This window comes from Aspergillus homomorphus, assembly GCF_003184865.1.
Source record: "Aspergillus homomorphus CBS 101889 unplaced genomic scaffold BO97scaffold_101, whole genome shotgun sequence".
Classification (NCBI taxonomy): Eukaryota; Fungi; Ascomycota; class Eurotiomycetes; order Eurotiales; family Aspergillaceae; genus Aspergillus; species Aspergillus homomorphus.
In genome coordinates, this window is record NW_020291987.1 from 19573 (window position 1) to 31940 (window position 12368).

At 44.5% G+C, this 12368-nt stretch overlaps 5 protein-coding genes across 5 annotated transcripts; 1 reads left to right on the forward strand and 4 right to left on the reverse strand.

The window, feature by feature from the left end:
* Positions 1-30: 30 nt before the first annotated feature.
* BO97DRAFT_448844 (uncharacterized protein) lies at positions 31-674 on the forward strand (the record flags this gene model as incomplete). Its single annotated transcript, XM_025698849.1, has 2 exons — positions 31-172; positions 238-674. The coding sequence occupies 2 exons, from the start codon at positions 31-33 to the stop codon at positions 672-674; spliced, it is 579 nt and encodes a 192-aa protein (XP_025545795.1).
* Positions 675-3262: 2588 nt separating this feature from the next.
* Positions 3263-4978, reverse strand: BO97DRAFT_309607 (uncharacterized protein; the record flags this gene model as incomplete). Its single annotated transcript, XM_025691200.1, has 5 exons — positions 3263-3439; positions 3500-4036; positions 4087-4309; positions 4359-4495; positions 4604-4978. Coding segments are annotated over 5 exons (1449 nt in total), but the record flags the coding sequence as incomplete, so codon positions are not given.
* Positions 4979-6035: 1057 nt separating this feature from the next.
* BO97DRAFT_419261 (uncharacterized protein) lies at positions 6036-6665 on the reverse strand (the record flags this gene model as incomplete). Its single annotated transcript, XM_025696554.1, has 3 exons — positions 6036-6482; positions 6540-6590; positions 6621-6665. 3 exons carry the CDS (start codon positions 6663-6665, stop codon positions 6036-6038), a joined length of 543 nt encoding a protein of 180 aa, XP_025545797.1.
* Positions 6666-8606: 1941 nt separating this feature from the next.
* BO97DRAFT_358349 (phosphotransferase family protein) lies at positions 8607-10381 on the reverse strand (the record flags this gene model as incomplete). The annotated part of the gene is made up of 5 exons (XM_025692253.1): positions 8607-8883; positions 8935-9529; positions 9555-9754; positions 9807-10018; positions 10070-10381. The coding sequence occupies 5 exons, from the start codon at positions 10379-10381 to the stop codon at positions 8607-8609; spliced, it is 1596 nt and encodes a 531-aa protein (XP_025545798.1).
* A 406-nt stretch (positions 10382-10787) lies between these two features.
* On the reverse strand, positions 10788-11475 carry BO97DRAFT_409518 (uncharacterized protein). The gene is made up of 2 exons (XM_025696081.1): positions 11351-11475; positions 10788-11296 (listed from the first exon to the last, which is right to left on the reverse strand). Exon 2 carries the CDS (start codon positions 11292-11294, stop codon positions 10950-10952), a length of 345 nt encoding a protein of 114 aa, XP_025545799.1. The 5' UTR covers positions 11295-11296; positions 11351-11475; the 3' UTR covers positions 10788-10949.
* Between the last annotated feature and the right edge of the window lie 893 nt (positions 11476-12368).

Consider the following 12368-nt stretch of genomic DNA (forward strand, 5'->3'; position numbering starts at 1 on the left):
ATTCCACAATCACTGAATTATAACTTCGCTATGGCTTGGTATAGTGCCTTATTCCCGTGCATGCCGTGGTTTAAGAACCCCCTAAGGCGTAATAGCACCAATCGGAATGAACGGAGTGCAGATGACCTTACTTCGTTGACCGATAAGATGCCTAATCTTGGAGAAAAGGCAAGTATGATTACTCTATAAGAGATTGCTTCTAAGAATCTAACCACTTTGTGAAGATCGCACTCACAGAATACGTCGATGGAAAGAGTTTCATGGCACAAGCTGTCTTGCAAAATAAGCCGGTGGATGACCGAAAGCATTGCGGCTTCGGGGGCTCTGATTTGCACAGCACTTCAGCGACTAAACCCACTGGGATTTGTTCCGATAGTATTTCAGATCAAAGTACCAGTGTCGGAGAAACCAATCACGAGGCCCTGAGAGAGCCTGAGCTCTTTGCTGTTCGCTCTTCATACATCGACGAATCAACTGGTAGATGGATGGCTAGCCTCTACTATGAGCTCTCACTAAGCCTTGATGACCTCGAGATTAAAGGTTATGAATCTCATATCTCGGAGTCGAAGAATGATTCTATCGAGGCTATCTTTCACTATAAGGGAGACAGTTTCTGGATATCTGTTCCTTATTCCTATGCCATATCTCGAAGAATTTCAAGCGGTCTTGACTAAGTGGTCACACCACCTGTCTGTCAATTTGTTATACTGCTGCTTCTACTTGCTCTATGCTATTGTGTGCATTTTACAGCTTTGATAGTTACCCCTAAACCCCTAAACAGAACACATCATAGCTTGATCTTAACGTATTGTCAACCCCATGGCATAGTAAAACAAGAAGTCATCTTCGTTCCACGTAATATTTGTTTTCATATGCATCATCATATTATTCATCGATCACAAAGGGCTTGGGTAGGCTAGCTGATGTATTTTGAAGCAGAGATTTTGAAGGACCGGAGACACATATAGGTAAAAGCTATTCCTTTCCACATCCTTCTTACATTTCTGCCGTGAGCAATATATAGCTTGGCCCCACACTCTATCTATGCACGAATGATCATATCTCAACTGGGTCGGAGTCGCCTACGATAATCAAATCGCCCCTTTTCCTTTTGGGGCTTATTCTAAAATGGTCAGACGGGACTGGTCTAGAGGAAGTTTTAGCTATGCAAGTTACTATGAAAGCAGGCTTACCTGTGCCAAAAGTTGATTGTTCAACACAAGACACCTGCCAGTGTACAATAATTTTGTGCAATGTACGACACTAATTCTTGGTAATAGAGATTGAAAAAGAATATTGTCATCGTAGTCTTTGCAACTGATCTTAAGCCAGAAAGGACAGATTAGCAGCAGCACCGGTTCAAGCACAGCACCGGTTTACGCACAGCACCGGTTTACGCACAGCACCGGTTTACGCACAGCACCGGTTTACGCACAGCACCGGTTCTTGGCATTTTAAACAAGTTCATCTCGTACCCAAGTCTTCTAGGACCTAAACAGAAACTACGCTTCTGGCGATTTGTATGTATTGATGCATTCTTAACCAAAACCGTCCTAATATCCAGCGAACTACTAGGCAATGCATGATTCCCCCTCCTCCTCATCATCATCAATCATCTTTCCTACGTCTTTTGATTGGCAACTGCAGCTCTGAGTTCTACCGAGTCAAATCCTAGTTCTAAAACGTAAGTTATCTATATGCATGCTTCCTAGAACCACGGTGCCGCGTCCAGCCTCCGCACTTTTCGGGGTATCCCTCAATAGTATCTCCAAAACATCAATTTGCAGAATAATTCACTCTTGTACAGGGCCGCATGATGTAACGCTCTCATCACCATTGCCGAAAGCCGCCATCAGAAGCCATATGAAGGAAATACTAGTAAGTTTTTAAAGCCAAAATTCTCCATGCTCACCGCGCATGCAGTTTTCAGATGTGATCCTACAGTCTTTGTCGACCATTCAATATGTTCTGCTTAAGCTTGTTTGCAATCTTGAAACCCTGCCTCTCTCGACCAACCACTAAAACCACGTCAAGAATTGAACCTACAATCACAACTGCATCTGGGTATGCAAATATCGATCCAATGATTCAGACATCCTTACAAGATGAAAGAAAACTCCTAAACGTTGTCAAAGCCGAAATCGAATTCGGTATACCCTTTTGGAAGCCTATCGCGGACTTATCATAAACGAGTATGGGCCATAATTGCTATTTTCAGCTCGCCTTCGAAAAAGCCCTGGGAAGAGTCATATTATTTCCTGTCCCCTCAACGTTCAAGCCGGAAATCTCGAACCACTCGATCAATCTATACTGCAGCTTAATCTTGATATCGCCCGGTCTATGGTACCATAGTTAGCCTGGAGGATCCTCAGGATGGAACCAAGTGATGGGCTCTTGATTTGTCAGTCTGAGCAAGGATCAAACTCAGATTGCATCTGTAGATGCCATGTACCTAGTCGCTGAAAGTCTTCGCCCTTTTTTTTGAAAAGTATAACGGTGCTTGCTTTTGTCGGGAATTATACATTGTCTTGCATGATCTATAAAGAGTCAAGCTATCGGGTTCATTCATTCGCAATCAATAAAAGTCTTAGCAAAAATTCTGTCCCGAGTATGTTCGCTTGCCCTAGCTATGTTGTGCTGTTGGTGTATTCTTTCTCTGTCTACGGTCCATATGTTCAAGCCACCTCGTGCAACCAGTGCTTTCTTTCAACAGGGCAGAGGAAATAATTTCCTCATTATCAAGCGGATCTACCCATTTTGTCATAAGTCGGTCGAATACCTTTGTTCAACACAAGCGTTTCATGGTTCGAACACTTCAACCGCCTTGTAGAAGCCTTAAATCAACGTCTTTAACAATTCACTGTTGATACTCAGGACTTGTGTGAGTCGTACACCAGATATCTTATAAAGCGGAGTTCGGTAAGCGTAGACAAGGAATATGACCACAAATTCAGATGCATAGAATTTTTTTATATAATGTCAAAGGATAACGAGAAGCTACCCAAGGTTCCCAGTTCACCAAAGAAGGTGGTGCGACAGAAACGAGACCGGCGGAAGAAAAGCCTTATACATAAGGCCTATGAATATGGCACACAATCCACGCAAACATATTATTAGCGCTTTTGAATATAAATATCCCCTATCTTGCTGGTCATCGGATGACTGCGGTTTACCTATTAAACAGACACAGATGTTAACCTGAAATCAACTCCAATGAAACTTCAACCCAATAATAGAAACTCCAAAGAGATATTTATCTACACTTCTTAATAGTATTCTCCTCAACGCAAGTGATCAACCCATTCACAACTTCTAGTGCCATAGATTCCGGACTCAACACTGTATCCCATGATCCAATCAACAGGTCATTAGATAATTGCCGGAAGTTCCAGACAACTCGGATGCCACAGCTCCAGTTGTCACTTTGCTGGGGAGTAGGCTGCAATCATGTTACTCAATCTGGCTATCAAGAAATTAAGGAAAAGAGTCTATAACTCACTGCCTCTAGATAGGAGAACCCTAGGCTGCCGAATTCCTCTTGGACCAGTTTTGAGAGACGGGTCTCCTTGATGCCTTTGACGGGATCTGGATTTGCCATAGAGTCGTAGTGACGTATGATCTTCTCCTTCTCATTAAGTTCGAGTAGCGTAAAATGATTGTTCCGATGATTTATTGGACAAAAATGAACAAGAGGCGCTGGACCCAAGGTCTGTTTGTGCTTTTCGATCGTCTTTGCCCATCGTGACAATGGTTTCTCAATCTGCTGAATCTGGTTGTTCTTATTCGCATCCAAAGGAATGCTCATATTGTATGTGACATTTGCTGGCTTATCCGATATGTGCATAGCTGCCAAGATAGCCCAGGCATCTAGCCACTTACCTGGATGAAACCGCTGGAATACATCGCATGACAACTCCACACTTCCACTCACAGTAAAACCTTCGTAGCCAGGCTTGGACCCAGCCAGAATGTTGCTTCGAACCCTCTGAATCAAGTCATCAATTGCCATGGTTATTTTGCCATGCAGTAAGTTTCCCTAGATGAAGTAGATTAGTGCAAGCTCACGAACTGATAAGCCGCACTTACATGCTGCATAGGAAAGGTGCCTTGCAGCTCTTCGAGCTCGTTTTCTGCAAGTAGTTCCTCTTCCTGTAGCTCGGTGTAAAATTTGTCAAGATCTGGGGAACCATTCCAGAGTAGGCATTCTAATTGCGAGCTTAGAATATAAAGTAATTTCATATAACACGAGTTGCTTTTGGCGTCTCGAATTAGGTGGTCCAACTTTGTCGTATCCATTTTGGTGAAATCCCTATCTTATGTTAACAGATTAGAAAAGTTCAGTTGAGATAAGACTATACCAGATCTTTCGATGGAATAGTATTCCGATCCCTAGTTCCCTGACAAGCTGGGTGGTTAACTTTTGGCCCCTGCTGAGTTGCATGATAATTTGTTTTCGCCGTAAGTCTTGCATCCTACTGATAGTAGATGAGTTGTTCTTCGGCGTTTGAACCGCCTCATCATGCACAGTAACTTGTCCAACCCCGCTGATCCATCTCGGCCGCTCTTCGTTCCTTATTTCAAGCTTTTCTATGCCGTCCAGCACATGTGTAGCTGCCCCTCGACGATCTACCCGCTTACCCTTTTTGGTGAAAACTGTGTTTTGTGCAATTCTGATCTGGCCATCGTACCATTCCCACGCCCCCATATACTCCAGCATATTGAGAATGGTTACCTTTCTTTGCTTGGCCGACCCCATATCAAGCACTTTCACCCATATAGAGCCATCTGACCATTCATTCCCTGTAGAGACCGATAGTCTTTCTACATGGTTACCATGAAATAGTTTGAAAATTCTCTTATGGATTTCGCTCGAGGCATCATCACGGTGCTCGCCCAGCTGATGAAGAGTTCGGGCCACCTCCAAGACATCTTCCATAATAGAGTCACCTCTTGCAATGGAGTGATCGAGTGTGGGTGGAAGTAGTGGTGTTGGGTCTTTTGTCCCTGAAGCCTCTGTGGGCTCTGATGGCTGCTCTTTGTCCGCTGTCCCAGTAGTAGCACTCGTCACTTCCGCTGACAGACCAGTATTGGGGATCACCGTGGATTTTGCCTCATCATCGATATAGCCATGATTTTCAGTTTCTTTATCGGATCTAGCAGCTTTCATTAATTCTCTTTACTCGAATTTAAAACTAATAAAATATTTCATACCTCAACAAGCGGTTGGTTCTTGTCTTGTAAGACTTGGATGGATGGTAGGGGGCATCCTGGTTTCGCCTCCGTTTCCATGTAGATGGACGGGTATTCATCTCGGTGATCTGCCTTTGAGAATCGAGCCTCTTTTGAATCGCATCCGCGATTCCTTGCGCCGTCTCAGGGGCTTTGTCACAAAGCCGAGATATCATATCATGGAACTAATAATATTAACACATGACAACTTAGGCGAGTTAAGTTTGATTTTATACCTGCTGTATATTTAAAAATCCTTTTAAATCGTCAGGGCCGACCGTACGAACGATTCTCATAAGCAGTGTATCAACTTCAACAAGTATTTCTGATAGATGGGGCTGATCTGTGGCATGAGGACTAATTTTCTCCTGCGACATGTTTTTAGATTAAAATATGTGCGGGCAGTCTGGGACCAGTCTGTGCTAAATTAAATTCATAATATCGACAAAGATACATAGGTAGTGAGGAAAACATGCGTTTTATAGCCAAGATTGCCCTTTGCTTTCCGGCATCCTAGGATGTTAGAACGCGGGTGGCTTGGCAGGCAACACGCGGAGGTCGCAAGGAGTCTGTGCGGGAAACAAAAAGAAAACAACCAGCACCTTTTATTGCGGGTCCACGGTGAAATCCATCTACTAATTACTTTCTGCTCAAATTGTGGGTATACAGCCACTCAATTAGGTGCAGGGGTCGGCTATGGTGCCACACAAAGTTGGATTGAGCTCACCCATTACTGCAGCGCCGCCAGTGATAGTAACATACAACACAAAAACATCATGCTTCATAGGCCGACCAAGGCACAATGTTTATGCAGAGTAAAACATTTCCAAAATCCTCTCCTTCAAGTAACTGGAAATATCGACCGATACATCGTCACCGTCTTCCAGACTTTCAAGGGTTTCATAGTCGGTTGAGTAGACGTATTCACCCAATGCCATCCCGAATCGTGTATTGAGGTCCCCAAGCTCCTGAGGCTTTCCATTATACGCTTGACACCACAAAAAATGGATGAAATGCATCCTAATCAGCTCGATGGTTGTTCTTTGGGTTAGTTTAAAATGAACCCGCGTGTCGATTTTAGTCACAGATGCGTTCAGGTGGACAATTTCGTAACCTAGCTCTAAATCAAATATGATAGAGCAAAACGTCCACTCGCGCAAGGTTGATGCCGAGTCTGGAGACTTGTAGCTCGACACGGATTTTGAAAGCGGACACGGTGTAGAAGGAATGGGAGAAGTCTCGGCCGGTGTACACTGTATAAGTTAGAAGAGGTATTATTTGAGCTTCTCGATCATTTACCTTGACCTTACGGCGGCGGCATTCCTTGCAGGCGAGGGATCGCTGAAATTGTAAGCGTGGACCTAATTAAAAGTATGACCCAACTATCATACAATTTTAGGGATATGGCCTTGACGATTGCCTCGTGCCAAATGCATATCGCGAGTGAACGTTGGAGAAAATACTGCGTCACAATTGTCGCACTTCAGCTTTGCGACGCCGGATTTCTCGCGCCGGGGACGCAGACTGAGCAATGGATACCGGCCTAGTAAAAGCCCTGAGCGCTTGGGTATATTACTTATATAGATAATAAATATAGATTTAACAGCATTACGAGACGAGCAGATACTGAGAAATTATGGTTCCACAATCTATCGGCCAATTTTGGCGTGGGCAACAACAGAATAAAAAAATGCAAGGCTGGCAACAGCTGAATCCAAGTTTCAGGCTCCTTCCTTATTGATAGCTAGTGCTTTCCGATGCACGCACTATACAAGACTTAGAATAGAATATTACAGATTTTAGGTAATGGTATCAAGCTTCTGTCATTTTTGTCCACTCATGAGATATGGGCTCAGGTTAGAAGGCCACGCCAACTGTAGACGCCGGTAATACATAGTTTGAATTCGATATCCATTCGGAATCCTCTTCCAAGCAGCCCGTGAAAGCAATTATCCTTAAATAAGCCCCTAGGTCACATAGACATGACCTGGCCTTATACAATGACGTTCCTGACTACTAGATGCTTGGATAGGCGACATAAAAGTGTTCATTATCAGCTTTAAGTAGATACCGTGGGGGTACTTGCGATGATTGTTCATTAACAGGCAGAGTTTTAGTTATTGATTCGAAAACCAGTCACTATGCCCTGAGTCAAGTAACTTCGCGGGCTGGCTAGTCATATGCCGCAGAGCCAGCCACAGTACGGCCAAGGGCTCATCCTAATCAAACTAGATGCATGCGGAGTGTTCTAGGCCAGCAATAGACTAATGCTGCAAGAGGGAACCTTTGATAAAATACTACAGTAGTTCTGAAATGCACAATACCACCACCAATAACGGAAGGCATGTCGTAGATCCTCAAGGCTGGCATGGGACCTTCGCCTTCAAGGCCAGCGATTAGCTTCTACGTGAATACCACGTTGCATCACACGGTTATACCAATGGTAAAGAGGACTTTGCTCTTAAGGAAGCTACTCATACCTCAGAGAAGGCAGACAGCACCCGTCGTGGTGGGCCTCGGTCTGATAAAGTTGTCTGGCCACCGGAAGAATCCCTTGAAGAATATGAAGACAGCCCGATCGGCTACTCACATCTATCAACTCAAAGTTAGCTGTTATGGAGTAACTCATGTTGAAACCTTGGGGCTTTCTGATGTCAAGGGTGAACCTGCTGTAATCCAAATGTTACAGAGAGTGGCATTTTGCGTCTCGGGGGCTCGGTATCGATGTTTAAAAGTTTCCAAGTTTATAGTGATCTTACAGAGGGGATTTCAATGCCTACATCAAGCTAGCGCTCTAAGACTGTTACTCTCATTGTCCTATATCGAGATGCTAACACCCCATTCAATGCGGTAATTATGTATTTTTGAGGTATGGCTTTATATGTATAGCATTTGTCTTTTGTGCACTGCTTAGCATGGCAGTCTATACCTACATTCTAATCAACTAAAGTTTGGCATTCTCAGCTGCTGTCATTAAACCCTGTTCAGGTACAGAATTGCACAGAAATCCTTTGATATGACCATTTTTACATGGATCTTGAGGTTTTAGCTCCGCTCGCAATCCGGCAATGTCCATTTCACCATCCACTCCGATTTTAGCACCTCTTCAGCAGTCGGTCGCTCTTCCGGACGAAATGACAGCATTCCGCGCATCAAATTTAGGAACGCAGCTTTCTCATTTTCGTCAAACTCGTCTCCCACTTTCCGTCTCCATTTCTGCACACCGACCTCAAATGACTCCTGAAGTGGAGGCCATCTGTTTCCGCTGTAGGATTCTGTTGGACAACCTTCCTCATCGAAAAACCGAGGTCGTCCTTCCCACCGTCGCCACCACTCCAAAGGAATAGGTCGTAGCAGTTAAGGAAGAAACGGTCGGGCTAATGCTTCTTGACCCATTGTGTCTGGATCTCAAATGCATCCCTCTCCTTTCCTACCATAGCTTTTAGGCCAATTTCTCGTAACTCTGTAAACAGAGAGATGGCATCACCGTATAGATGATGCGGGGTCCAGCCATCTCTCGATACTACGTTCGCGACAGAATTCCAGAAATCCTGCACATCATTCCACCCGTCACTTTCCTCTGCATGAACACGAAGATCATCCTCAGTGAAATGTATAGGACATGGAATGTCAAACCCTAGTTCATTCCAACATCTGAAGTATGATTAGCGAAACACTCTACAGAATTTGCCGTGACGTGCTTACCTCTCAAGCCTGATCAGAGATTCCCGCAAGGGTAGAAGTTCGTCATCCCATGTGTCGCCCACGAACAAAATTGGATTGCACCTTGTCCTACCGTGAACAAATCGGAGGACTTTATCGAGAAGGGGAAGCTCTTTAGCAATCTGCTTTTCGTAGAGGTAGAGCAGTATCGAGCTACTCATGAGGCCTCTGATCCGAATCTTCTCCGCTGGATCAAGCTGTTTGAAGTTCTCCGGGGCTTTCAAAATGACTTCACCCCTATAATCAACTAGTCTTGGATGACGTGCTTGAAGGATCAATGGCGCTGCCCAGAGCCCTTGCCAGTCTATAACACTCGAAATTTTACCATCACGGACAAAAATATTTCCAGCGTGTAAATCGGTATGCCAAATATAGGGTGCAACCACGATAGGATCGTTCGGGAGTAAATAAGGAGCAACTTTACGATATTTCCGCAGCAGAGAAATGTGGCTGCTAGGAGAATTTTGAGTTGCTGAGGTCATTAGCGGATCGCCTTCGGCTCTTGGAGTTGCGTACTGCTGGATCCATGCCTCTTCTCGGTGAGCTAGAGAGAGCACATAATCCTGTGGTTGTTTCCCTTCCGAAGTGTTAGTTAGAACGACAAGGAGAAACAGGGGACAAACATGGTCCTCGGTCCAAGGCCATTTCTGCACGTTCGTTGGACCAATAGTGTCTTTCTGCGATTGGACCGATGACAAAACGACGGCGTATTTTGTCTTTGAGCTCAGAAGATATCTCTGCAGAGGTATCGGCTGGCACGGCGTCTCTGATATTAGCACCAGCATAGTACAAACTCCCATAGCTAAGTCATAATTAGCAAGATAATAGACCAGACTTGACTGCGAACACATTACTTATTTAGTGGCGCTTGAAGCATTTTTTTCTCTAGTTGGACTAGGTCCTTTATGACCTCTATCTTCTCTTCGAGAGAAAGATTATCCCATAAATCTTCCAGCTTTGTACCGGGGGCTTCCTCCATAATGATATACTCAGAACCGACAGAGTTATTCACGTCTGCATTCCAAGCATACACTTGAGGTGTTGGTATTCCGAGGATTGTGCGGGCCTGGATTCTCTATTAGAGATATCATACGGAAGAAACATGTTCAGTACTTACAAACTCCATCGTTGCGACTTCAGAGGCTGTAGTGTAGTGTCTAGGCCCAGCAATAGGATGGGGTATTCTTGCAATCACGGACAATCCATTATCCATCTCAAGCCTGAAGGTTTTGTTGAAAGATCCTTCTGCCAGCTTTCTAATTGCAGTGCACGTATCTGCCCCAACACTCTGCGCTGCGACTCTTTGCAGCTCAAGCACATTGAAAGGTGAAAACCGGTCTCGCAGTTGCTGCTCTTCATCCCATAGCCAACGGCCACTGGTATATCGGAAAAGATCCGTGTCAGGCTGTGGCATGCTTGCGGAGCTCATGAAACGCAGAAATCGGTGAGACTTTTCAAAGAGACGGGGAAAGGGGATGATTGGTATTCTTGAAGCCAAGTGTGTTGTATGGTGATGATAACTTCTAGAGAAAATGGTGTTCTTCCACGCAGGTGCAGTACATTTGATTGATAACTTCATTGTTGGCTTCAATAGTGATAATCTGTGTTATGTGAGGAGGTCGCCGCCGCCTTTTAAGTATTTTACGAGTTCCTTCATCGCGGTATCTCCATTATTACTGGTTCGCGCCCGCTAGCCCCATTTAGGCCCCGTTTCAAACACATTACAGCCGCGAAACCCACAAAAGCTTTGACGGTCATGAAATAGTGGATCAGCAAATTTCAGACTAGGCACCGGAAAAGAAAGAAAGCTTGTTGAAGACTCCTAATATTTCGTTCCTAGATACAAAGGTGTACGTCAAATCAGATTTCTTTGAGTATTGCTACTCAAAGTTTCTTTGAGCTGAAACGAGTGACTAGAATCGAGTGGTTGAATAGGACAATCGAGAATGGCTGATTCGTTCGAGAAAAGGGTTGAAGCCATGCCATCAGCCACCAATTCAATCGGTTTCCTTGAAGGATGCAATCAAATCTTCTTCAGCCTTGTCATCATTTGGGTTTTCAGGGTCAACAAGAATTTTGGCCCAAATCTTATGGCTATCCTCGGAGGCTGCAGCTTTCACACCTGGGTTTGCAGCATTCTTGTTGGCTTGGAGGATCAATTCATGTTTTCCATCAACCACTGAGCCTTTGTCCAGTCGCAAGTTGTATTTAGCGTCGTTCTTGGGCGTCTGGCTAGGGAAAACGCGTCTTCCTCGATCGATGTTTGCGGCCTTTTTTATGACTTTGCTCCAAGGAATTCCTTGCGCGAATTCTTTGACAACCTTGGCTGAGAATTTCGTCATTTCTGTTTTGAAGTCAGGCAAGTGCATCACAGATCAAGTTTCATCGAGTTACTTACTGACCGTGCACGACTAATGTTGGTGAATATAACTTGGGATCTGGTTTCTCCTTGTGCTTGAAACCCAAAAAAAGAACTTCTGGTCTTGATGTGGTACTCCATTTTATATTGCGAATATCTCTTAGTGTATAATGAACAATAAAACCCAGTACAACAAGTGGTAATATGGACAACTTCGATTTTTTAGCTGCAGCTCAAGACACTCGCTTAAGAAAAAATGTACTTTTGTTTTTGCTCTGACCTCTTGGAACCCTATTGGAGGCTTTGACCTTGTTGTTGTTGCCCCCCATCAACATCTTTGAGAAGCCAGCAGGTGGACACCCATTTGACCTAAACATACTGATAGAAGCCTGTGAAGGTGTCTATTCCGACTAACATAGCCTCTATTCCCAACACGTTTGTACTCTAACATCCCAGCGCATGCCCTTCACATTCACAAAATCAAAAATTAGTGAACATGAGTCAAAGGTGGTTTGTAAGAACCCCGGTATGTCAAGTCACAGATTGGGTTACGTGAGCTAGGCGTGATAGAACCTGTTGGCGTATTATGATCACAATTATTTGACGACTGTTGGCATGCAAGTTCAATCACAGTGGCTTGCAGGTGCATGTGATTATATCAACAGCAGCTTAAGGCGAGATACCAGCGATTATCCTTCAAGCTCACTGCAGCTAATCTTGGCTGTGGCACCTTTTCCCTTGGCAAAGTGGAGTAACTTCCATGCTGACAACTGCAGTCAAATAACAGGATACATGCCAATCTTTCGAATATCTAGCGGCTCAAAGATAAATAAATGGATCGTTTGTTGTCAAGCCTCTTAGATCGTATGCTGATCGCGGGTCAGCCGCATGTATGTTGAAACCTTCTTTTTCCCAAATCTCCCCATCTCTCCCCATCTCTCCCCATCTCTCCCCATCCCTCCCCATCTCTCCCCATCTCTCCCCATCTCTCCCCATCCCTCCCCATCTCTCCCCATCTCTCCCCATCCCTCCCCATCTCTCCCCATCTCTCCCCATC

Coding starts and splice junctions, on each gene's coding strand:
- BO97DRAFT_409518 (XM_025696081.1), bottom strand. CDS start 11,294: ATGACGAAATTCTCAGCCAAGGTTGTCAAAGAATTCGCGCAAGGAATT.